Below are 27,693 nucleotides of genomic sequence, written 5' to 3' on the forward strand. Positions count from 1 at the left end.
CAGTTGCCAATTAGGAGATATTGTACATTTTTGAGAAGATAGTTGACTTGATAAAATTGTTTTTGGCAGCAACATGTAGGATAGAAAAGAAAAGCAGTTAGAGACAAGAAGATCATGTAACTCAACTTTTGTATGCATGTTGGTGTAGGAGCCCAGACTTCGTAGTGACAGTGAAGAGGAAACTGATCCTTACAGACATCTTCAAGGATGAAATCACAGATGTGATAGACTGGCTCTGTAATACAAAGAATAATCAGAAGTAACAGTGTAAGATTCTTAGTGTAGTTACTGAACTACACTACTCCTGGCTATATAAAAAGAGTAATTAATTTTCTGTGTGTTTCCATGTTAGTAGCTCTTGTGAGTTTATGGCATTTTTGGTTTACTGAAGTTTGGGAACAGGGAACTAGAGAACAGTTAGATATGAGGGCTGGAATCACAGTCAAACAAATGAGTCATTGAAAGTTTGAGAGACCAGAGTAATGGCAAGAATTACTGCAGACAGAGAATAATGCTTGGGTTGATTTCTTGAAATAAGCTTTTAGGAATGTTTGAGAAATTATTGCTTTGAACTGTTGCTCCTGAAAATAAGTTCTGTGTCTAGGCAATCTTGTGTCAGTCTTGTTGATTCTACCTGCGTGTACATACATTCATTCGCATAGTCAGTTGTATTTACTCAGCGTGTTTACTCACTTCTCTGTTAGTCTCTAGAGATCAAAGGAAGACCAAAACAAATCCTTCTTGTCCAGGAAGTGCTTAGTCTAATAGAAGGAAAAACATGAATAAACCAACAAGTACAATAAAGTCTCAAACGTGACAAATTCTTGTGATTATTTGAATCATTTAGTGGAGTCATAAAGTAAAATAATGTGTAAAGGGGTGTGGGTACATGATGACAAATAATCAATGAAAAAATTAGTACCAATAAATCAGTAAAAACCTTAATGATGAACTACTCATGTGATGCTACAATGACAATAACTATTTACAGTAAGTCAGTTATTTTTATAGTATCTAATTTATTAGCTTACTATTCAGTATGTAGTAAGTACCCATGTATGTCACTATTAAGTGACACTATGTTTAGGGAAAAAATATCTAAGACTTCTTTCTGAGTAGCTTAGAAAAGAAAATGTTTTAAATGCTCAGATTAAAATACAACGTTCTTATAGGCATTAAGACTTCATATATGGTTTGTAGTTTTTTAGATACTTCATGATGGGACTATTTTTCATCCCATTATTCATAATCTATTAAAAGGTTTAATTTTTGCCTCCCATATGTGGTTGTTATAGATTTGTTCTCTCAGCATTGTGTTATATATTATATTGTATTAAGAGGAGGAAGAAACCTGTATAGCCCACACAGAGCACATTTTCTCAAGCAAACCATCTAGCTTTGGGAAAAGGGATAGGGGAGCTGGTATATATGAGAATGATCCTCTCCCAAGTATTGTGATGGGTGTTCTATACTTTATATCCTTTATGCATTGGATGTGTAGCACTAAACCCGCCACCCCTTTTCCCAAGCCACCTGGTAATGCTTGCTTGTAAATCTTTTGGACTACTTGCATCATACAGACATAGCCTATTGAAAAGTCATTCTTTTGTCAAAAATTTGTACAGTCAGTATTCACTCAATGGGTATTTAATGAGCCCTTACTATATGCCAGAATGAACCAGGCACATTCTAGGCAGCTATGATACATCAGTCACCAATACAGACAACAATTTCTACTCTCATGGAAATTATATTCTAGAAGAGAGAGACAACAATAACCAATAGACATAAGTCAATTGTTATGTTACTTAGTGTTTGATGTCTGCCATAGATGCATTTTCTATTTTAATTATAGAATCAAGGAGATATTTTATGTGTTATGGAGAAAGAGTATTATCTTACTAGTATTTAAAAAAGTGTATTTGAAAACTACTGTCTAGAGATGACACATAGATTTTAGACATATAATTCTGTAAGTGTACTTAAATACCTCAAGGAAGCTCCATTACAGGAATTTTAGTAGAAACAGGTAAAGAAATTGATTTTTTTTTAAACTCACTGTCAACATTTTTCTGTGTCTGTTTCATATGTATTTCATCCATCTCCATAGGTCACTTTTCAGGCATTTACAGCATTAGTGTATCTCAGCATTTAGTCTGCAGACCACCTGCATTAGGATTACCTGGGCTGTTCAATGTAAATTTAGACTCTGAAGACGCACACCAGCCCTACCCAATGAAAGTCTTTGAGACTGGGTCATGAGAATCTATATTTTTAGCGTGGACTTCAGGTAATTCTGCTGCACATCTAAATTGGAGAACCATAGAGTGAAGTATTATTCTGATGAATAGTTACTGATAGGACTGGGCTTGAGGTGGGTTAGGATTATTCAGTGATCAAGTATAGAAAATCTCTGAGAGTAGCTTATTTCTCAATCATGTAAGTGCAGAGATTGGAAGCACGTGCCATCATATTCAGTCCAGCAAATCTCTGGGTATAGAATTCTTGAACTAGAGAAATTTGAACTATCATGGATTACCCTGGCCTGTGTGTTTGGAATTATATCAAAATTTTCTTGATGCATGGTTTTTTTTTTTTTTTTTTTTTTTTTTGATGCATGGTTTTAACTAATAATGCTATAATTAACATTAAAAAAAAAAACTGTAAAGATACGTATTTTAGCTTCTCGTTCTGTACATCTCCCTTCCAAAATCAAGTACCAGAATTGTTTCTCTTTTGCAAGTTAAAATATGGTGTGATACCACCTGTAATGGTGTACTGATTTCTATATGGAACCACTAAAATTCTGTTTATTCCTCAACATAAGTGTGATAATCATTTTTTATGTTAAAGGTCATAATTTACTTCTCAGTGATGTGTGAACTTGGAATGACATTTGGCCAATAATATTCTGATTTCTTGCTCACAGATTATATTGGCAAGTTAGTTTTACCTTTTTTCTAAATTAGAAGCCCTTTTTGGTCAGTGACTATGTTTCAGAGTTGCTCAGTCTGAGCACGAAGGATACTTTGGCCAGATAATTCTGTTTAGGGGAAGGGTTGCTGTGCATTTTAGAATATTTGGCAACATCTCTGATCATCTTCTCATCCCCCTAGTGTCCTCCTAAGTGATGGCAACGAGAAGTGTCTCTAGACATCACCCAGAGTCTCCTGGAGACATAATCTCCCCCAGTTGAGGACAACTGCTGTATTTTTTCTCCTTTTTGTGTTAGACACATAGTAACACTCCAGAAATACTAAGAAAGGTAGAATCTTGAGCTGAAAAAGGACTTGACATAATGTCAAGTCCAGCTGCTCCCTTCTTCCCCCAGCCTGTTGTGTAGATGAAATAATAGCAGGTAGTTAAATGACAGTGATTTCAAACACCAAACTTAGAGGCAGAATTAGGACCAGAATTTGAGATCACCACAATTCATATCCAAGCCTAGCTTTAACATCAGGTTGTTATCATTTCAAAGAGAAAACAGGAAGGAAGTAGGGAGCTTCATGTTTAAGTTCATTTTTTGAGCATTTAAAATTACAGAATTTCAGAGAAGTTATTCATGTTACAAATGGATTCTTGAATTTATGAAGGAATTGATCTCAGGTTTCTCTGCAAACCGTTGTTGTTTAATATGAAAAAATAAAGAACAAAAAGTTAAACTCAGACTTGAGCTTTATTCGTAGTCCTGCTACCTCAAACACATTACCAGATCTTCTGAAGTATTAGTGTCTTTACCTGAAAAGTAACATCAGCACCTTTCTCCTGCTCACAAAATTGTCTCAAGGTGTAGTTGAAGGTCTGCTAAAGTCAGTTATATTTTACATGTGATAGTTCTTATTATCTGCACACTGATGTGTCAGCAGATAATTACCTAACAGTGAGATTTGGAACAGAAATAGGAAACGGACTTTGCATTTGAGGATCTCTGTGTGCCAGGCTTTCTCTTAGATTCTTTTCCACATGTTTTCTCATTTAAATCCCACCCATAAACTGAGCAAGGTGAGTACTGTCCTCAGAAGGGAAAGAACTGCTTGCATGGTAAATGAGATGTTAGAATCCTAGCCTACATCATTTTAAGTCTATAACCCGTGCTTTGCTTGTGTGCTTTTTATATTATTATTACTGTTGTTATTATTATTATTATTATTATTATTATTATTATACAGGGTTTTCTTTTAAGATTTTATTTATTGATGAGACGGGCAGAGGGACAGGCAAAGGGAGAAACAGGCTCCTTGTGGGGAGCCTGATGCAGGACTTGATTCCAGGACCCTTGGATCACATCCTGAGCCAAAGGCAGATTTTCAGCCACTGAACCACCCAGGCATCCCTTTACAATTGTTTTCATGGGGAAACCTAAGTTTAAGGTTTTAGGAGTGACCATCAATTGAAATTCTATCAGAAATTAAATTTAATGCTCAAAGAGTCAAGGTACTAGAGAGTGGGTTAGTTATACATTTCCATCTTACAAATAAGTTGAGGCCAGGGAAATGAAGTGTGATGGTATTAAACGTGGAGCTGGGATTTTCTCTCTAAAACTTGTTTTGAGAATCACAAAACAAGTTTTGTATTTTCTCATTGCGTATTTTATTTGGTTTGTTTATAAATAAGCTTTACAATAAACAAAGAATTGATAGCGGGATACCCTCCCCCCCATCAATTATATTAGTCTTAATTGAAAGTAATTAAGGGCTAATATTTTCCTGCCTTCTTCATTTGGGAAGGGGGGGCATTAACATATTTTACTCACATAATCCTCCCCCAAATCATTCTTATTTTTTTACTTAGAAGTCAGTCTCAATAACCAGTCTTTAGTTAGACTCTGACAGAATTAAATCCTACATTAGAGATGGGCAAAATAAATTCTGTAATTGGTTTAAGTTCACATACCTATTCAGAAGCAAGACCTATGTCTTCAGGGATGCCTGAGTGGCTCATGGTTGAGCATCTGCCTGTGACTCAGGTCATGATCCTGGGGTCCTGGGATCAAATCTCGCATCGGGGGTCCCCACAGGGAACCTGCTTCTCCCTCTATGTCTCTGCCTCTGTGTCTCTCATAAACAAAATCTATTTTTTTTAAAAGACCTATATCTTCAGGACTGAGTTATTTTTGTTACCTCTACTGTTTGTGTTGCTTCTAATAAAAACCAGTGTTGATCACTGCAACCTTCTAGTCACCTTTCTCCATATGTTTAAGGTAGAAACTGTTGGGGACGAAGGAAGGCTGAGAGATTTTGACTATTATTTTGCCACAAATTTACTTAGTCATTATTCTTGTGTATTGGGCAGTGCTAAGAAACCAGAGTAATGTTTACTAAAGTGATTGGTGAACCAGATCCCACATATAGTAGTGTCCTTATACCCAACCATGGTAAAATGTCCTTGAAATAAGTAAAATTAACAGAGAGATCATATGAATAAAGACATTATATTTTACTTAAACTGGTATATGTATAAGTATATTGTATATCACCTCTTACCTGATGCAGTTCATTTCTTTGCTGTCCTGGTTGCTTTGAATCTGTAGTTACAGATACTAATTTGCAGTAGTGATTTCTATACCTCTTAAAGTTCTAATTCTCTATTTGATTATTTTTGTTTCTTTTTCCCTCAAAAAAGATGCCATATCTCATTTTAATTAATGTGAGGACTTCAGAATAATCTTCAAAAATAACTAGAATTATTCTAGGTTATTACAAAAGCAGAAACTTCTAAAACAAATAAGGTTGCTTTTAGATCATGTGTTGATGGCAGAAATTAAGTAATTTTGCAAATACAGTTTATCTTTTTAAAATTAAAATACAGTGCAGTTCTTTCAAGACTCAGAAAACACTAAAGAAAAGGATGATGAGCTTTGATTTTTTTGTTGTTTTTTTATGTTATTTATTTTTGCAAGGAACCAGTGAGACCTAGAAAAATTTGTTCTGGAAAATGAAATCAAATGACAAGTGAGACTTTGTGTGTGTTTGTGTATGTATATATATATACATTAAATATATATACACACATTAAATATATATATACACACATCTATATATATTTATCTTTTAAAATAAAGACTTTAGAGATAAAATATTAACTATTCTTTTGGCATTAATTTCTTAATTTGTCATAGTGTTTTGTGCTAGACATAAGTTGTATTATTAAGAAATTGTTTTTTATGAGAATATCATGTTTTTTCCTTTTTTGGGTGTGAATTTATATTCTTCTTTAAGACTTAAAAGCAAGACGTTTTTATGGGTTTGTATAAATCTATATATTTTTTTAAGTAAAAGGCTCGTTTACTACCTAGTTTCTCATTTAAAAAAAATTTAGAATTATTTATTCTTTTTCTTATCAAGGCATTGCTTCAGAGTTTGGAGTTCGAGGTTATCCAACAATTAAGCTGTAAGTTGAGTGTTGTATGTTTATATGTGTATTTTTATTAGTTCACTCTACTTACGTTTTATTACATTAATTTCTGGTAGCTTCCTTGAAGGATTGAAAATTTGGGTTTAGCAATTCTTTCTAGGTACAGCATGTGATCAAAGAGAGAGGGACTGCATCTTCCTGCTTTTCTGTGTATTTAAGTGAGTGTGTTGTTTACGACTAATTCACCGAATGCGCTCTGAGTGCTTACCGTGGCAGGCATCGTGCACACAAGATGTACAGCTGTAAAGTATGGAAGCCCTTTTACCCTTGAGGAGCTCAAGAGTGTATTCTGCTGTATCACCTGAATCCTGTTTCCTAGCAAAGTTTTACTTTTCTATAATTGAAATAGACTTAATTCATTAGAGAGGAAAGAAAGAGAATCAAATTGATGGATTTAATTCTAATCTGTAAGTGTTGACAAAGTCTAATATAAAGTGTATGTAAATTGGGAGAAATGGTATGCTAATTCTAAATGATTTATCTTATAATCATTTTATTGAGTTTATTTCTTGAGTTTCATTCTTATTTTGGTAATGTGCAAGTTGAATTATTTTAAAACTTATTTTTATAATAAAGTAAGCTTTATTTCGGTGTTTTAAAATCTCAAATCTCAAAATTTGACTATTCTTAATTTTTAATTTCTTGGGTTTTGTGTTGACTTCCCCCTTCCCCTAGCTTTAAAAAATGTTGCTCAGCCTCTTTTACTTGTGTTAAGTAGAATATCCTTTCTGTTCTTTTTGTTTAATCATAGATGGTCTATTGTACTTTCACATTTTTTAAAAATCTCATTTAGACACATCATTGACAGACTTTTGAAAAATTATCTTAATTTTCTAGAATAAGTGTTTTATGCATTGTTCTACTGTGTAATCTTGGTGCCTATTTCAAGTTCCTATGATGTTGTGTTGCTTAAAATTTGTTTTCTTAATGCCAAAATACTATTAATTCTCTATCATTTTTTTTTTACTAGAGAAGATAGTAAGAAATACAGTGCTTTGACAAGCTCTTGACCATGAATGCGTACACTTTTCAGGAGGTATAGACACAATGCAGCTATCAGATACACAATAAACTATTTTCATGTAGTTTTAATAAAATACAACCTTTTTCTTTATATTCTAAGTTGTTGGTCCCCTGAAGCCAGTTGCCTACTATATTTTACATGGTTATGCTACTTCTCAACTCTGCATTTACTATTTTACATACTATAATTTATGTAACAATAGTGATTAGCATTAACTATTAAGACTATTTCAACTATTAAGTTGAAATAATCTAAGCTTTTATCCTTTTTTTTCTTTTTAAGATTAAAGGGGGACTTGGCATATAATTATAGAGGACCACGAACTAAAGATGATATTATTGAGTTTGCTCACAGAGTGTCTGGGTAAGTTTTTATTAGGAAAGGCTTTTTTGCTATATGGTTACATTTCACAGAAGCAATGTCCACAATAGCCACAATATGGAAGCAGCCCAAATGTCCATTAACAGGTGAATGTATAAAGAAGAGATGGGATATATATATATATTCTATTGCATACATATATACAGATATATATATGAGCAATATTCTATTGCATAGCCATCAAAAAAGAATGAAATCTTGTATTTGGAATAATGTGGATGGTACTATGTTAAGTGAAAGAAATCAATCAGAGAAAGACAAATATCATATGATTTCACTGATATGTGGAATATAAGAAACAAAACATGAACATAAGGGTGGGAAGAAAAAATAAAATGAGATGAAATCAGAGAGAGAGACAAACCATAATAGATTTTTAACTCTAGGAAACAAACTGAGGGTCTCTGGAGGGAAGAGGGGTTGGGAATGGAGTAACTGGGGGATGGGCATTAAGGAGGGCACGTGAAGTAATGAGCACTGGGTGTGATATACAACTGATGAATCTCTAAATACTACCCCTGAAATTAATAATACACTATATATTAACTAAATTGAATGTAAATAAAAATATTTTTTTAAAAAGATACTAGTACTTTAAAATTAAATGCAGTTTTGGAGCACCTGGGTGGCACAGTCGGTTAAGCATCCAACTCTTGATTTTGGCTCAGGTCATGATCTTGGGATCCTGAAATTGAGCCCCATGGTGGTTGCTGTGCTGAGCATGGAGCTTGTTTAAGATTCTTTCTCCCTCCCTAAGCCCCTCCCCACCATGTGTGCACTCTTTCTCTCTCTTTAAAAAGTTACTTAATTAAATAAAAATAAAGCTAAAAGTATTTTAAAAGACCATATTTGAACCCGTATGTTTTTAGGTTTAACGTAAATGACATTTGTTCATTTATGACAAAAGGTAGGCATATGTAGCATACCGAAAGAGGAAACAAAAGGAACTGTGACTTGTATTATATATTTGTTAATCTCACATTAAATTCATTTCATACGTAGAAAAAAATTTTCCCCAGTTTTCTTATTTATTTTTATTTTTTGAAAGATTTTATTTTTTTATTTGACAGAGAAAGTGAAAGATCACAAGCGGGGGGGATGCAGCAGAGGGAGAGGGAGAAGCAGACTCCCTTTGGAACAAAGAGCCCGTGCCAGGCTCAATCCCAGGACCCTGGGATCATGACCTGAGCCCATAGCAGACAATCAACTGAGCCAACCAGGTGCTCCTCCCAGTGGATTTTTTAAAAAATATTTTATTCATTTATTCCTGAAAGACCGAGAGAAAGAGAGGCAGAGGGAGAAGCAGGCTCCACACAGGGAGCCTGACACGTGACCCGATCCTGGGAACCCAGGACCTCGCCCTAGGCCAAAGGCAGGTGCCAAACCACTAAGCCACCCAGGGATCCCCCCTAGTGGGTTTTTTAATGCATTTTCAGAATTTGATTACTTCTAACAACCTTTTATGAATTGTAATTTTTATTTTACTACAAATTTGTTTTTATACCGCTTCATTTATATCAACTTATTTTTCTTGTTACTTAATTTCGGAGTTTTTAAAAGAAACCCCACAATATTATTGTTCTGAATAGACTTGGGCTTTAATCCCTGGCCTGTGATATTGGAAAATTCTTTTTGGATACACCTAAAGTACTTTCCCTGATCTGTCACATGCTGCTTTATGCCATCTGTGAGATATTACTACACATTTTGCTTAAAATGTGACATAATTAGAACCCACATACTTATTTGAGTTACTGATCTCTTGAGTTTTTACTGCTAAGAAATCTATAAGCATTTCCTGTTGGTTTGAATGTGATGATTTTGTATTTTAATCTACATCTATCTTGCGGGGCTCTAAAGAAAGTTGGTGCTTATAATTTATTTAGTGCAATTATGTGGAACTTATTAAAGAGAACATTCGGGGCACCTGGGTGGTTTAGTGGTTGAGTGTCTGCCTTTGGCTCAGGTCATGATCCCGGGTCCTGGGATCGAGTCTTGCATCAAGCTCCCTGGAGGGAGCCTGGCTTCTCCCTCTGCCTGTGTCTCTGCTTCTCTCCATGTCTCTCATGAATAAATAAATAAAATCTTTAAATAGATAAATAGATAGACCATTCATCAAAGTAGGTTAAACTATATTAACTTTGAAAGTATAAGTACTTTCTTCTGAGTTTGAATGGGATACATTGATACTTTAAATAGCTTTAAAGTGAATTGAAATATCAGGATGGATTTGTTGAGTGGCCTGACATTGTATGGCTTAAATTATTTGAGAAAAGGCACAGAATTAGGAAAGATCTTTATTCAAGTTTGCAAAACTTACTATATAATTATCACTGTATTTTCTCATCAATTACATATTTCATTTTATTTGCTTTCTGAATATAAATTTTGAGATGACTTTATATTATATGAGGGAATTGCTGGTGGGATGTACTTTATTCCCTGTGATTAGATTAGTCTTCATTTTTGGAAATTTTTAATGAGTTTTATTTTAAGCTTATGATGGCCTTCTCCTGATGTAACTAGGGAAGACTCTGTTGCAAATGAAATTTCATGACTCCGTTCTGGGGTTGCATCACTTAGTAGTTAATTACTGAAGTATGAAAATAGAGGCCAGAGTGGAGTGATGCAATGCGTCTAAGGAATTGTGCATTTTGAAAATGTGTTTGCCTTTGCAAACTCTGTGTTTACTCTTTTGCAAATTTAGTGGAATAAAAAATCTGATCATATGGACCATGCCTCTTTTTTAGTTTTTTAATAATATTTTGCAAGTGATGTTTTGTAAAAACCTTGATGTATTTATTTCTTCATTGTACTTGGCTTTGAAATATCTTGTATAGTAAAACTATAGAGTTTTGAGGTGCTTATGTGCTATTATGATTATCATTTTCAATTTTATTTTTTCTGAAAAGAATAATATACTTGTGAAACATTTAGATTTTAACCTCTATAGGGTATTATAAAACTAGTATTTAAATGGCCATAAATCTTAACATAGTATAATTATAATTTTCTGAGATAGGACTCCAGTGTGTTACTGTACATGATCTTATGAAAGGGAAAAAAGAATTCTCTTGTGGATCATTTTGTTTTTAGCTAAGGACTCTAAATGGATTATAGGTCTGTCTTGCCTGTCAAAATATTGACTAAGATGGTATTCTTTAAAGGGTTGTATTTTAAACTTAATTTGTTTTTAATTGATAGCTTAAATTGGTACTTTATTTTCATTATGTGAGTACAGTAGTGGTCATGGGCTAAAGTTTTTATTAGATATATGTAGATTGGGTGATGACTTAAAATGCAGTTAATACAACATTAAAACTTTGTAACTTCAGATGTAAATTATATACTGTCTTATGTTCAAGTGCAGATTTGTTTTTTGTTTGTTTTGTTTTCAAACAGGGCTCTAATTCGGCCGCTTCCAAGTCAGCAAATGTTTGAACATGTGCAAAAGAGACATCGTGTATTTTTTGTTTACATTGGTGGAGAGTCACCGTTGAAGGTATCAAATGAGTTTATTTTTTAAATTCACAAATACAAATGTATTGTAATTTAGTTTTCTCTATTCCCAAAACTTGATCCAAACTCAATTATTTCACTCTTATTGGAAATATTTTAGTTCAATCTAAGCATTTTTCTAACAAAAACACTTTCTTATTTGCCCTCTATTGTGTTTGCCTTCATAAAACAGATGATGCTTGCTTTAGTATTTCTTTTGTTACTGACTGGGTTATTCAGATTGTGCTTACTTTTTAGCATTTTTGGCTCTTTGTGGCTATGGAGTGCAGTCTGAATGTAAACTTTTTGAAGATCATTTTGCATGCGTGTGTTTATATATGTGCATCTTCCCGTAACTATCAAATTAAATTAATATGAATTGAGCTTCTATTATACTTTATTTAGAGGACTGTCAAAATATTAAGTATCAGTAGTCTTTTTGCTTTAGAAACCATATATTTCATTTGCTGCTTATATTCCATCATCTTTTCACGTTAAAAATGCTTATGGCATCAAATTGGTATGATATTGCTGAGGATGATACTACTTTCTCTGAATGTTTAATGAGGAATGAATTCTGATTTTAATGTTTAAAAGTCACCTCTTTTCTATTTGTAACTTCACAGGAGAAATACATAGATGCTGCTTCAGAATTAATTGTATATACATACTTCTTTTCTGCCTCAGAAGAAGTGGTTCCTGAGGTAATGTTTAAAATTGGATTTTAATGACTTAATTCCACTTTTTAAGTTATTACTTGATTATATTTATCAGATTTATTTACTGTCATATGTGTAGAAACAGTAAACATGTTATCTCTACTTCTGGCACCCAGATTGCTTATTGTTAATAAGCAAATACCACTGGATTCATAGCATTTAGTAATTACGTTTATTATGTTGATTTTTATTCTTTTTAAAATAACAGTGGTAGTAAGTGCGAACTCAAACTATTAAATTGGTTTATAAGTAATGGAATGGTTAATGTATTTATATCTCTTAATTTATAGATGCTGCTTATCTCATCATGTGCCATGCCCTGTATTAAGTCCTGAATAGTTGATGACAAGTAGGATCTTTCAGGGTCCTGATAGGGTGGAGCTTACATTCTCATGGGTAGAGGAAGTGTACTAAATGTTAGTGTTGCAGGTTACATCTTTTGGGTCCTTGGACTGGGATAGTATTTTTCAGTAAACAGATATGTAAACAGGATACAACTGCCATGAAAAAAGAAGTAAAGGAGCATTGTGATAGCAGGGGCATGAGAGTAGGTGACTTCTTTGGATTGGTTGATCAGGAAATGTCTGTCTGGGAAGAAAATATTTGATTTGGGATATATATGATGTGAAGGAGCCATGCAAAGATCTGTGCCCAGAATAAACTAGAAACAGGGAACAGATAAGAACACTGCTGGCATATTTGAGAAATAGGTAGTAGGCCGATGTGGCTTGAGAAAGGAGATAGATAGGAAGTAGGCAGAGACCAGTGAAGACCTTGCAGGTCATGACCATGCATGTGATGGGTTGAAGTTAGTGAAGGGTTTGATCCGACATTCATCTTAAGGACATTTCTCTGCTGAGAACAGAATGAATTGGTTAGGGAGAAGAATAGATCCAGAGAGATCAGTTGAACTCTTGAAGTAATCTGCAGAGTTTGAGCTTGGAGGTTTGTAAAGGGATGGGGGGAAAAGTGAAAGCATTGTTGTTTTTTAGAGATGGAATTGTTTGAGCTTGCTGACCCGGAGGAGCAGGGAAGAACCAAGGGTGACTCTTTGGTGTTTGGTTTTAACAACTGGGTAATTGGTAATGTTAATCTATGAGCTTGGGAATACTGCAGAAGAAATGAGTTTGGGAATGCGGGAATGATCAAGAGCTTTGAATTGGTCATTTTAGCCTGTTCAGCATATTAGTTAGACATCCAGATACAAGCATCAAATTCACAGCTGGATATAGTGGTCTGGCGTTAAGGCTCTATAAACTTCTAAGACATGGGATGCAAATTTTTAAGCAAATAAATGGGCCCACGACCTAAAGATTGCAAAGGAAAGTAAGAGGAAAATAGCTGGAGAGGAGGAAAACAAGATAGGTGGAAAGCCAAGATAAATACTTTTAAAAAGAGGATCAGTTGTACAAGATACTTGGAAAGTGATCGAGATGAGTTGAAGAAAGTAACTATGATACTTGTACACATGGAGGTTATTGGTGGTTTTACAAGAAGTACAGGTGCCTCATTGGTGTCATTTGAGAGAATGCAGGTAAGAAATTGTAAGTTACAGGTATAGACTTCTCTTTTCCTGAGAAAGGAACCTGAGAAATTGCAATAGCTGACAGGAAACATGAAATTAATTGTCAAGGGAAGCTTTTTCTTTTTAATCAGTATAGGTTACAAAAAATCAAAACAGTGTTTTCCCACAAAGTTATTTCATATTACACATTTGATTAATTTTTGACATTTTTTAATATTTAAATATTTTTAAGAAGATTGCAGAATCACCTAGAATATATATGTGTAGTGCTTCTTGCAATGTGTACATAAATGTTTATCTTTTTTTTTTCATAAATGTTTATCTTATAAATGTATTCTGAAATGATTTTCAGTTCCTTGGGAAAACTTCAGACAGATCTGGTCAGCTTAAACTCATTTTTAGGTTTACTTAGTTTGGTCTCATAAGTTATTTGCAGTATTTTATGTGTATGCATTTCTTTTGAAGGGGAAGAGAAGATAGGGTGGGAGGAGAGCTATATTTGCCATTAGATTCTCAAATAGATGCCTCAAAAGGTTATGAAGCTCTATTCTAAAATGTCTTAAGATCTCTCAGTGTGATGTGAAGGTCTAGAATGGATGGAATCTAGTTCTAGGCCCAGGCCGTTTAGTCCATTCTCTTCTCCAAAACCCAATGTTAGTATGAGAGGTGAGAATGTACACTGTACCCTCTCCTGTGAAGCTGTCCCAGCAGTTTACTGGGAGTGCACCAGAGGGCACCTGCGTCCTGGACCCTGACACCATCTGACACTCACCCCAGTCCTCGAGTAGTGACACATGTCTTAGATCAGAATTCTAGGGCCTGGAACATCTGTGTGGAAGAGCATAAACAGTATCTGCTATGTGGGCACACTTTTGCTTATTATGTGTTGTTTTTTATTATTGACCTCTCTACTAGTTTCCTCAAACGTTCCTTAGTTATTCTTGCAAATCTCAATATTTGTCATCTCTTTTATAGTTCTGTGTATATGGTTGTAAAAGTCTGCTAAGGGGGAGTCCGTGTTCTTTCGGGGTAATATGAGGATTTTTACTCCCATGGAGAATTTTCAAATAAGGACAAAACCCATGATTTTATATCCCCCCCCACCCATATTTTTAATTTTAATGTTTGGTCATGCAAAGCTTCCTTAGCTTTACAGCTAGTGTTTATGAAAGCCCTTGTAAGTATGTTAAGGAGATATAAAGATGAATTGACATAATTTCTGACTTCAAGATATTTAGAGGTGAATGGAGAAAAACAGCCTGCAAACAACTGTAATATAAGATAGTAAGTTTAAGGAACAGAAAGCAAGAGAAAGAGGGATTCAGAATATGTGGAAATTAATAGCTGCAAGATTCCATCTCTGTAGTAATGTTATGATGTGGCCAACTCCAGCATTGAAAGAGAGGCATGCTGGATGCTCTAAAATACTTCCAGGGCACCTTTGTGAATGAGTTGCCAAGAGCAGATGAGGAGAGACTTACTTGATGATAGAACCTTACCTAAAAGCTTTACTGCTGACTTTCAAATAGTTATTTTTGTGATGCTGTACCATTTTTTAGTAGTCATGTAAGAGATCATTGTATATTAATTACCTGAAGTATGCCTCCCATCTTCTCCATACTTCAAGGACAGCCATCTTTATTTTTATCCTGTTGGCAGTTATTTTTATTTTATTAGCTATCAGTTGGTTATTTGTTGTTACTTTTCATTTATTACCACATCATGTAATAATTCTATATGGCTCACCCAATTATATCTCTTCTGTATGGAAACTGATTTCTTTATAATTTTAGTATTTTTAAATAATTACAGCACAGGTATAAGAAGCAGGTACCTTCTGAAATAATATATTATTAATTGCCATTACAAATTCCCATTTTAAAGCCAATTTACATTTTAAACTTGCTCTCACGTATGTTAGTGGATCTAACTTCCCTAACTCTGTGGTGAGGTGGAGACTCTGTTTCCTTGATTCACAGAGAATGAAGCCCACTCCCCAGGATAGCAATGGAGTCCATGCCACAGAGCCCAGGAATGTTGAGGAAGGACTCAAACCTACCCAGTGCTGATTGTTACCTTAGCCACTGCTCCTTAGCCACCTCAAAGTGTGTCTCCTACTAAACTTCTTTGATATCTTTGGGTCTGTTACCAACTCTAAGAATATTCTGTGGTTTTCACACTAACAAACAGCACTGGGCCAGGAGATGTATAAAGAGATAAACCTGTCCTTGGATGAGGTTGGATCGCCTGTGCTCTTTTTAACTATAATGGTTTCGTTCTGTGGTTTTTTTTCTGGCATCTTTCAATACTTTTGAAATCATAGTACCAATTAAAATTTTTTCAATGATACAAAGTATTTACATATCTGATTTTTGCAGTATGTGACACTGAAGGAGATGCCAGCTGTGCTTGTTTTCAAAGATGAAACTTACTTTATTTATGATGGTAAGTTCCAAAGTTGTAACTCATGTAAAACATGTTAAAATTAAAACACTGTGGCTATTATAGGACTTAGGTATTGATGAAAGATTTGGTAGATGCAACTACTTTTTGCCTTTCCCATTAGTTGAATGACAGATTTTTTTTTCCCCTTCAACTTTAGTTTTAACATCTAATGTGTTTTCTGGGTTCTGCCTACAATGATTTTTTTGGAGGGGGTTGGTCAGGTCATTTGACTTTTGAGACATGAACTCTATGCAATTGCTGTTATTTTAAAACATTCAAAACTATTCATATAAAAAAAGGGATCTAACATCTTAGACTCACAAAAAGGTAAAGAAATAAAACTCCTTCAGTAGTGGCAAGGCCCCTTGGGGGTTATATTCTTTCCTAGCCTCATCTCTCCCTCTTTCTTCCTTCCCTCTCCCCCTAACCACTCACCAGCTAGTCAGCATTTCTTCAATGAAGTTAAATATTAAATACTTGGTCTACATTTGTTATGCCAAACATACATCATAATAAGGAGACTGCTGGGACACCTGGGTGGCTTAGTGAGTTAAAGTATCTGCCTTGAGCTCAGGTCATGATCTCTGGGTCCTGGATTGAAGTCTGGAATTGTCAGCTCCCTGCTCAGTGGGGAGTCTGTTTCTCCCTCTGCCTCTCCCCCTGCTCATGCTCTCTCTCTGTAGCTCTCTGTCTCAACTAAATAAATAAAATCTTTTAAAAAAATAAAAATAAAGAGATGGCTAGAATAGTAAAATCCTATGTATGTACCCATCATCCGGGTTTAGACAATTACCAAGATCTTATCATATTTTCTTCAACAATTTTTTTGTTTGTTGAAGTATGTTAAAGCAAACCCCAGAGGTTTTTCATCACCAGGTGCTTCATTATGCATCTTTTAAAAGATGTCTTTTTTTTTTTTTTTCAATAAAATAACTACCTGCTATTATAATACTTAATAAAATTCACAAAAATTTCTTGGCATCATCAAATACCTACTTCCACAATCCCCAAACTGTGCAATGAGGTACCTCAGGCCAGTGTAGCAAAGTCACAGGGGCTCGAAGAGAAATTTTAAATACAAAGGGAAACAGTGAAACTCAACATCTATTAGATACCATATAGCCACCCAAAAGCAAAAGTGAATGCAAAGTTATGCCTAATAACCTTCTTTGTAACTTTCTAAGTTATGGTTTAATAAACTAGACACTTCAGTTTATTTCTGCTAGTTGCCTTTGAAATACTCAATGCCCTTGTGTGGCTTTTTGTTACTATGTTGGAGAGTACAGATATGGAATATTGTATTCATTACAGAAAAATTGTAGAATGTTATTTTATAACAGAAAAGAAACTAGAACTACTTGAGAGCTGTAAACTTTGGATTACATAAATAATTCCAATGAATAGAATATCTAATAAAAGGAATATTCTGATTTTTTTTTAGTAAAATGAATATTTTAATTATTTTAACAATCATGAAGACAGCATTTCTAAAATCTCCTCTTTTCATTATTTTTAAATAAATGTGAATTTAATTTTTGCTGTAGTGGAACAACTACTATTTGTTATATTTTATGCAGCAGGTACTAATTATGTACGTGATATTTTCATTTTATCCTTGCCATAATCTGGAAGGGTAGATAGGCAGATGAGTGTCCTGAGATTATGAAAGAGATAATTAAGAGTGTTAGATAAGATGATGTATAATTAAATCACAGGTTCATTCATTTGCTCACTGGATACTTATTGATTGTATTAGATATTGGGCTTGAAAAGGAAGTGAAGAGGAACTTGGATATATGAAAATAGGAGAAAGAAAATAGTGCATATCTGCACCGATTCTATCCATTTGCTCTTTGATTACTACACTGCTTGAATGATAAGCACTTAGTTTATATTGTCTTATTTTGTCATTAAAACCATGCTTTTGAGATCAGTATTCTTACTATTTTACAAGTGAAAGGATTAAAGAGGTTTTTTTCTCTCCCCCAAGTTAAAATAATTGATAGTATAATCAAGTGTCTGCTTTCAGATCTCCTCTTCTAGTTCTCCTATGAGTTTATTAACACTTCAGAAAGCCACTTTATTTTTGGAACAAGCCTGATCATATCTGTTTAGATTAAATATGTTCTTTAATCATGGCTAAGAAAGTGCACCTCCTCTTCTCTCCACATTTCAGATATGCCCTCCCTCGAGTGCACAAGAAGATGGGTGAAGTATCTGTAGCTCTTGTGAGGGACCATCATTCTTTAACATGCAGCAGTTAGTATTTAGAACCTGCCCAAAGTCTTCAGATAACACACAGAATTTATCTTGAATGTTTATTCTAATGTTTAATTGTTGTCATGAAGTTTAGAAGCTTTGGGGTCGGGACTTAGAAGGATAGTTTATTTTCTGTATTTCAGATATATCACTTGGTGCAATCTTAAAACATTTGCTTTTGACCTGGAATAGAGATTGTGGCCCCGTACTCAACTCCTAGTTTTATGCTTATTTTTCTAATTTGTAAGTCCAAATCCATAAATACTTTCAGATTTGTATTATGTCACTTATTTTATAGGTTTGGTAACTTGAAAATGTTTTGTTTAGCAATGCAAGTGACAGAAAAAGCACATTTTCCAAGAAATCATTAAAATCCAGTCTTCCACCAAACATATTGGTAGCCTTTTACATTAGCTTCTTTTTTATGCAGTTATAATAATTGTTCACAGTTACTTCAGAATTATATTTCTAATCAGGACATAATATTTCTCTTGATATTACACATGTTTTTTATCTGCTTAGCAGGAGAATTATTTGATGTTGGAAAAAGGCTAAAATACAATGGCTTTAAATGTGTTAGTTTTACATATGAGAAAGGGTTCTAAGCTGAGGAAGAAATGTCATAAGATAGAGAAGAGCAAAAAAATTGTAATAAGTTACGATACTGCCACCATTCAAGGATAAATGTCAACCCAGGATAGCCATTTGGTAGGAATGTTCTCCTTCATTTGATCATTCTGTCAGTTTTTGTTTTTTTTTCATACTTTGTGTTTTCAAAGCTACAGTCATGCTGTAGTATTGTTTTGCAACCTGCTTTACCACTTAATTATTAATTAAAAAGAATCTATAAATGAGTCTTCCTCATTATGTACCAAAATTGTTTAAATTTTTTCTTATCTAGGGTCTTTCACTTATTTCCTATATTTTTATTTATCTGTCTTGTGCTGTTTTTAATGATGTTCTAGTAAAGAATTGCTTTGTGTATTAATCCTTTTGTACGTCTCATTGTTTCCTTAGAATAGATCTCTAAAAATTAATTTTATGAATTTAAGACTATGATTGTGTCAAGGCATTTTATACATATTGCTAGATTAGAACATTATAAACATTTTAAACTCTTATTTGCATATAACTTATTAGCTTTGTTTAATTTTTAAGAATACGAGGATGGTGATCTGTCATCTTGGATCAACAGGGAGAGGTTTCAGAACTACCTGACTGTGGATGGCTTCCTCTTATATGAACTGGGAGATACCGGTAACAAGCGTATATATACAACTCTCCATCACTCTGCATGATTTTTCCTTAATTGATTTCTTAAATCTGATTCTGTGGGAAATCTTAAGCTCTCTTTCATAATTTTATTGCTTTTTAAGACCTGAATGCCAGTTCTTTTTCATAAGAATAGACATTAATATTAACAAAGAGCAAATATTTGTATGGGAAACAAAGATGAGTTAGAAAAGATTTCCTAGTTAGAACTGAAGTGACAAGAAGAGCAGAGCCTAGATAATAAGGAAATGAGAAGAAATAACCAAGAAGCTATATTAGGAGCTGAATTTGTAATAGGAGTTGGGATACAACTCCTCACCACGTTTGAGGCTGCTTTTACTTGTGACAAAAACATGGGCACCACACCACTGGCATATGATCAAAAATGATGAGCAAAGTAAGTGTATTTATAGATGCAAAAACAAAAGCTAACTATAGGGTCTCAGATGCAAACTACCAAAATTCTAAGAGGCCTAACCATGTAAGTTTTAAGAGGAGGTGTTTTGTAAATTTATAATGATTTCAGTGGAGAAATCATAGGTATTGTCACATTTGTTTTCATTCATAACTTCATGATAAGTGGGATGGAGATACGGTTTTAGATTTTAAAAATGGGAAAATTTTGCTCAAGTTTCATTTTCTTTGTATGAGAAGTAGTGTGCATAGAGTTCTGTTTTTGTGATTTCTTGCTTTTGAATCTGATTAAGAATACAAATTAGAAATGCTCTAATAGGTTCCCATGTTATTTTCAAACTTAGGATATTTGTTCTGGCTCCTGAGCCTGCTTTTTCATGTTCTGTGTCCGGTGACATTTCTATCTTTGCTTATTGCTATAGAGAGAGGTGTGTGGTAGTTCAGTATTAGTCGGTGTGAACACTGTCGTCAAAGATTGTGAGTTTATTTTTGGATTTTTACAGACTGATGCAAAGGGAAAAGGGGAACAGAGGAGGAATACAGTAGTTTCAGTAGTTTTGCTTTCGGTTTGGTAATCATAGGAGACAGCATTACCTTGAAGTAATTAAAGTAGACAGCTCTGGCTCTACTCGAATAGTTTCTTCTCCCAGATTAATTTGGAAAGAAGTTGGCTATGGAATGCTCCCTTTTTGTACAACATAATTGCCCTTGTTCCATTGTGCTGCTGTGGCTCTGATTCTGCTCATTGTCTCATCCGGCTGCTTACCTCATAATCACAAGAGATCCTGGCTCTGGGTGGCTTCAGACATGTCATGTTCTTTCTCAGAAGTGCTGGTGATGGAGGGTCCCTGCGTCTTCTGACCCCCACTTGAATCTCCCATCTCCTCACTCTACCATCTTCAGCCATACTGACTTCTCCGTTTTCTTTAAAAGGCTGTGCACTTTGCGCCAGTGCACCTTTATACCTGGAATGTATAGTTTATTTTCATTCATCAAAGTCGGACCAAATACTACTTCTTAGGACAATCTTTTACTGATCCCCTCAAGCTACTTATGTTTACTCTACAGTACTCTCTCATAGCGCCCTGTTACTTTCCTTTGGAACTCTTCTCATTGTTAACCGTACATCTGTTTGTGTGTCATAAATGATCTCTATTTGTCTGTTGTTTTCCCTACTAGACTGTGGTTCCCACTCTTTCAGAGATGTGTGTGTGTGTGTGTGTGTGTTCATCACTCTGCAGCTAAGTCCCATAGCTAATAAATGTGCCTCACAGCTCTTCCCCCTGGCCTAGACCAGAACATGCATACTGAAATGCAGCATCTGGTCTTCTGACTCCCAGGAGCAGTGCTCTGGTTATTACGTCATGCTGTCTCCTAGAGGATATTAGAAATGGATGTGATTTATGTTGTATTTAGGGTTCAGTAAATTTTGAATCAGTTTTGTTCTGTGTATTATTACTAGCAAGTAGTAACCCATGGTACTGCAGGGATAGCATGTAAAAATCTTTCTCTTGTTAGAGGTCATTCTTTTAGAGCTACAGTAATTAATAAATTTCTTTTATTAATTAATAATAAATGTATTTCTTAATATCCTAGCTTTTGACAAAGTATGTAATTTAGTCAGTTTGTCAGTAGTGTGAAAACAGTACGATTTGAATATATAAATTATTAAATATTTAGCTTTTGACAAAGTATGTAATTTAGTTTGTCAGTAGTGTGAAAACAGTACGATTTGAATATATAAATTATTAAATATTTACTATTATTTACATTTGTGGGATGGGAGGTGGGAGGGAACATCTCACTTTGAATTGACTAATTCATTGATTCATTCTACTGTGCGTAACATGTAGGATAATTGGAATTAAATTCTAGAAATTATTTACTAATTCCGATTCACAGCTACAGTAATAATTGAAAAGTTTGTATAATGAGGGCTATTGAATTTAGATATGTCATTCTTAATTTCAGGAAAGCTTGTGGCTATTGCAGTTATTGATGAGAAAAATACATCAATTGAACACACCAGGTATAGTGTTTTGAAATAGTTTTAAGCTTCAAATACCATCTAATTCAGACTTTACATGGCTTCAGATAAACTTGATATGGCATCTTCCTTTTCCCCACAGTATTAGATAAGGCAGCAGATATTATAGTTGGAAAATGATAATATATTTTTGAAGCAAAGAGATGAAACATTCATGTGTTCTTTCACAGATTAAAGTCAATTATTCAGGAAGTTGCTAGAGATTACAGAGACCAGTTCCACAGGTAGGTGCTTACATTCAGGAAGATTCCTTTATCTTTCTTTAATTATGTAATATAATAAAACAAAAGTAGTACTATTTTATACTTTTAAAGGTGAATCAAGATACTGACGTGAATTATTGTATGTTACATTTCCATATGAATTATCTGGACTTGGTATTTGTTTTTTTGTTTTTTGTTTTTTTTTTTTTTTAATTCACATGGATATATTTAATTTATTTTTTTTTAATTTATTTTTTATTGGTGTTCAATTTACTAACATACAGAATAACCCCCAGTGCCCGTCACCCATTCACTCCCACCACCCGCCCTCCTCCCCTTCTACCACCCCTAGTTCGTTTCCCAGAGTTAGCAGTCTTTACGTTCTGTCTCCCTTTCTGATATTTCCCACACATTTCTTCTCCCTTCCCTTATATTCCCTTTCACTATTATTTATATTCCCCAAATGAATGAGAACATATAATGTTTGTCCTTCTCCGACTGGCTTACTTCACTCAGCTGGACTTGGTATTTGTTGACGTATGTCATGCAAATAAGATTTCCTTTATAATTTGTATCATACTTGCTGTACGATGGGATTTGGGATACATTTGTGGTAAGGAAATATGGACATGTACTCATAAATTTGAGATTTAAGTTAAATTGAGTAGTCACAAGTTATAGACCGATGATTATAACAGGAATTCAGAGAATAACTTTTTGTTTTATGCCAAGTCATTCTTTTTTTTACTGCCATAAGAGACTGTCAATATAAATTTGTTACAATACCTTTTTATTCTGAGTCTTCTAGTGATACAACAGTGATATATGTTTATATTTCTCCTGTTCCATAGTATGAACATCTTCTTATTTGTCCTTTATTAAACAGAGTGGATTTAATTTTTCTTAAATATATATTACTTAGAAAAGCATATGTTGCCCTACATTTTAAATACATGGAAAGTAGAAATGTCTTAGAATTTGTTTAATTTTACTCACGTGTATTTGTATCTCAGAAGCCAGTAGAATTCATACTCTTTTCTACATTTATTTCATGTAACTTATATGTTGAACATTTACAGTGTTTACATGCTAACCATACCCTGAAGTTCAGTTCTTGGTTCATATTTACCTTGTTTTGTATCTAATGTCACACTCTCTCTCTCTTTCTCTTGATTGTTGTTGGTTAGAGATTTTCAGTTTGGCCATATGGATGGAAATGACTATATAAATACCCTGCTGATGGAGTAAGTAAAATTCTAAATGTTTAAATGACTGCTACCAAATCTGTCAATTTTTAAGTTTCTGTTTTTGAGAGATAAAAGCATTACTAGGTGGGAAGCAAAAAAGGAAGTCTACATATATACAAAGCAGATATCCTCCCATCAAATATCTCACTTTAGTTTTTAAGTCTAAATTTGAAACACATTAAACTTTAATATTGTTCTATATTAAAAAATACCTATCTCTAAATTTCATATATTTTGGAAAGAAGATAGCATTCAAAACTTTTAAATCTTGTAGTTTCTGTTTAACACACATCTTCCCTTAAGGTCAGTTTCAGTGAGTAAATGTAATTTAAGTGGAAAATTTTTACATTTAAGTATTAACTGCTATATGAGAAGAATTAAGAAAGTATAAATAACTTTATAGGGAAAATATACAATTTTAAAATAATTCCATCAGTTGTGTTTATGACATAAAAATCTGATTTGTCACTTCAAAAAGTTGTTAGAAAACATTTAGCATATTTATACTAAATTAATTTCAAATAAGAATCTACTTGATGCAGTAGACCCTTAGTAAGGGTTTACTGTATATCACACACTGTGTTTAGTACTGTTGACACAGAAAAAGAGTAGAGTTCCTCCTGTCTTCAAAATGCCTGTAGTCTGCTGGGTAGGACAACATAGTAATTGCAAAACTGTATGAAAAATTCATTGCAGTAGAGGGTTCTGGAAACAGAGTGGCTCCCACCACACCCCAAGGCACATAAAAGTGGAAGGGATAAAAAAAAAAAAAAAAAAAGTGGAAGGGATCAGAAAATGCTTGCCAGAGGAGGCAGTCATTAAGAGAAGTTATTTTAGGCAGAGCACTATAGCACACAAGAGGTGATAAGGAAATGGGGCTTTGGAGAGAATGGGGCTGTAAAATAGCCCCTGAAATGAAGATGGGGAAAGCTCACTAGAGACAAGTGACCTTGTCCAGCGGTGTTGAGGTTCCATTTTGAGTTCACAGCATTGTGCTCTGTTTTGGTGTTCTCTAGCTTTGCTTAGCAGCAAAGGTGTGGCAGTTGCCTTCATTCATATTTTAGGGTATTATTCCATTTTCCAAGTAAGAGCCCTGAGGAAATACAAACCAAACTTACAACCCCAAGTAACATTCATAATTTCCAGTTAAAAGCCTAAAATTATAAAGTATTTTTATCTCTATTCATTTATATTTATTATCTTCTTAGTCCAGTAAGAATTTGAGAGTGTTTACCAGTGATACAAAGTAATGTGATATAATATATAACCAAGGAATCAAGACAAAGGAAAATAAAATAAAGGATCTGTATTATTTTAGGTATTTATCATTTACAGGTCATTACTGAAGGTACTTGAAAATTTTGATCCTGAATATTTAATATTCAAGAGTAGAAAAACATTATTCACATATTTCCTGTAGCCTGTAAAATAATTTGGTCATAAGGAGTATGGCAGACCTTATATAATCTCATAAAGAGGGGGACATTATAATAGAAATATATTTTTGATAGGATTTTTACAATATATATAGTAGGGAATTCGACAGAACCGTTTCTTACAATGTCCTTCAAGGCAAGCCAGCATTCAGTAAAACACTGTAAAAGGCTGAAAGAATTTGGGTCCAAGAGACAACTCCTTGATCCAGGATGATATTCGGAATATATACAGATGGATGGATATTCCTTCATAAGTATGATTGTTAATGTGAGTTGTGAGATAGAAATTTTGAGCTTCAGTTGTGGTCCAAGAACAACAGTAATCTCTACCACCAACACCTTGTTGTGTTGTTTTGTTTGTTTTTTATTCATATTTTGCTTTTTTTTTCTTTTTCAAAAGAAAAAAAAGCATATGATGATGGTTACGTGATTATATTTGAAAGTCCTTATTGAGCACTTAATTCTGTGACCGACACTGGACTGAGTGGTCAATAGGTATTTTTTAACTTTTACAATAACTCAGTAAGGTGTAAGTACTATTATTATTTCCATTTTATATAGATGAGGAAATTGAAATTTCTTAGAAGAAACTCAAGGAAGTTAAATAATATGCCAAAGGATGCCCAACAAGTAAGTTAAAGAGATCCAGTTCTCAAATCCAGATCTCTCTTACTCCAAAGCTCTTCTGTGACATTAATATTGTCAGATAAATAGTAGCATTTAATAGGTATTGATGCTGAAAGGGGTTTTAACGTAGGGCAAATACATGATATTTTGTAAGATAGTTATACGGCAGCACTATGTTTTTTTACGTTGTCTCAAAATAAATAGGGTACTATCAGACCCTAGATTTGTTAAATATTTTTGGGGGGGGTGGTTCTTGTGAATGTAATTAAGAGGGAATAGGATGAAATGATATTTTCCCTTTCCATCATTACTCGAATTATTGAATTCTAGTTCCACTGTGTATTTAACTTTTTTATAATATGTATTTTTATAGGCAGGCCAAGTTCTGATCTATTCTGTAAAAATGGAATTTTTTGCTATGTATGCATTATAACTAATAACTAAACTGCTATAAATCAAAAAGTTGTCTATTCTTATGAACAAGAATGAAGCTAAGTTTTTTTTTCTTTTTTAATTATATAATCAACTAACTATTGCCAAATAATAATTCTGGATAATCAACGACTCTAATACCCAGTGACTTCCAGCTGTAATATTTACTTTCTCTCACTTACCTGGGCTTGGCTGATACTGCCTGGGCACAGATAGATATGGCTCCAGACTGCCACTGAGGTTCAGGTCTGCAGTCTTTGCATGCCTTGATCCTGGAAGGATATTTTCCTGGGAGGTTATCATGTGGCAGTCACAGAAACACAGGCAAGCAAGCCTACCCATGCACTCACATTTCAAGCCTCTGCTTGAGTCACATCTGTTACCTTGCCCTTGGCTATACGTCACATGGCTGAACCCAACATATGAGGAGTCACATGAGTATGTTTTGCCTCCCTGGGAAAAGAGCATTGCATGGGGAGAGTAGAGAATTAGGAGCAAGAAAGCCATCTGCTGAACTCACTCATGTGGTGATAATACAGTGGTGTGAATTGCTGCTACTCTAGAGCAAAAATAATTAGTTCAATTAAATGGCCCCTATTAGTAATGTTTTGTGTTTGCAAACTGAATTGATGTCTAGTACATCAGTGAGCACTTCCTGAGGATGTGTTGGGATGTGTAGTGGGATAGTGGGAGTTCAGAGAATTTGGAAGAGTGTCTATTAAACACAAGGTAGTGTGCTAAGTGTTTAAATTGGAGTTTTCTCACTTAATTTTTACAATATAGATACCCTCCTACTACTCCCTTTTATTCACTTATAAATGACAAGCATGAGGCCTAGAAACCTGACTTATGATGAAAGCTCCGGGCTCAAGCCATGTGGCTGCAGAGATGGTGCTCTACCCTGTCTTGTTTCCCTAGTACCACTTACCCGGAACGGGCTGTGTGTGACCAACACTGGTGGTATGTGGATGGCAGAGAATAAGATTGCCCAGAAATTGGTACTTCATACATAATTTTTAGCCTTCAGTTTAAGCAAATACTCAGATCTCTGATATTATATATTAGAATATATTCTTTCACTTTTTTTTTCCTTAATAAAGAAGGAGAAGGGGAGAGGGAGAGACTTCCAGCCATTTCCCTTCTGAGTGCAGAGCCCAACGTGGGGCTCAGTGTCATGACCTTGAGATCAGGACCTGAGCTGAAATCAAGAGTCAGATGCTCATCAGCCTGAGCCACCCAGCACCCTAGAGTGTTTTTGGTATAATCTAAATTTAGCTATTTTGTAAACTGATGGACAATTTGAAATTTTCTTCATGTGAGCATAGGGAGGCAAAGCCATTAATGCAGCTTCTCCCTTTTGTAATTATAGTTACTTAGATACAGTATAAATGAATATCAAAATACTTGGCATCTCAGTGTTTAATGTGTATTTTGATTCTTTTATTTTTCTGTTTCAGTGAACTCAAAGTCCCAACGGTGGTTGTACTAAATACTTCCAACCAACAGTACTTTTTACTAGACAGACAGATCAAGAATGCCGAGGACATGGTGCAGTTCATTAATAACATCTTGGATGGCACAGTGGAGGTGAGTCGATGACTCCATTTCAAAGGGATGGTGGGAGGAGGAGGTCGGGGAGAAACAAACTTTCTTCTCCTCCTCTGATTCTGGAAAGAAGAGCAATCACCTGGGGTGTGAGGGGCAGTCCTCCCCACCTTGCTTGTCTCCTGTCACAGAGCCACATTCTGAG

The 27,693-nt window shown here is 34.4% G+C and overlaps 1 protein-coding gene and 1 long non-coding RNA gene across 6 annotated transcripts in view; one reads left to right on the plus strand and one right to left on the minus strand.

Moving 5' to 3' along the window:
* The window catches only part of TMX3 (thioredoxin related transmembrane protein 3), a 44,309-nt gene that overhangs the window by 10,586 nt on the left and 6,030 nt on the right, over window positions 1-27,693 (plus strand). For 2 of the 5 annotated variants that reach the window (XM_077885585.1, XM_077885653.1), the window contains 10 exons: window positions 6,345-6,390; window positions 7,721-7,801; window positions 11,222-11,321; window positions 11,944-12,021; window positions 15,940-16,006; window positions 19,424-19,522; window positions 21,923-21,980; window positions 22,169-22,222; window positions 23,389-23,445; window positions 27,401-27,530. In XM_077885585.1, coding sequence (XP_077741711.1) covers window positions 6,345-6,390; window positions 7,721-7,801; window positions 11,222-11,321; window positions 11,944-12,021; window positions 15,940-16,006; window positions 19,424-19,522; window positions 21,923-21,980; window positions 22,169-22,222; window positions 23,389-23,445; window positions 27,401-27,530 — 770 coding nt within the window. Of the gene's footprint in view, window positions 1-6,344; window positions 6,391-7,720; window positions 7,802-11,221; window positions 11,322-11,943; window positions 12,022-15,939; window positions 16,007-18,182; window positions 19,254-19,423; window positions 19,523-21,922; window positions 21,981-22,168; window positions 22,223-23,388; window positions 23,446-25,445; window positions 25,515-27,400; window positions 27,531-27,693 lie in introns of those variants that run through there. The other 3 variants (XR_013373320.1, XM_077885739.1, XM_077885780.1) reach the window with 3 other exon arrangements.
* LOC144306657 (uncharacterized) lies at window positions 113-20,703 on the minus strand. The gene is made up of 4 exons (XR_013373772.1): window positions 20,546-20,703; window positions 15,154-15,210; window positions 694-761; window positions 113-235 (listed from the first exon to the last, which is right to left on the minus strand). It is a non-coding gene; the product is annotated as an uncharacterized LOC144306657 (long non-coding RNA).

This window comes from Canis aureus, chromosome 1, assembly GCF_053574225.1.
Source record: "Canis aureus isolate CA01 chromosome 1, VMU_Caureus_v.1.0, whole genome shotgun sequence".
Lineage (NCBI taxonomy): Eukaryota > Metazoa > Chordata > Mammalia > Carnivora > Canidae > Canis > Canis aureus.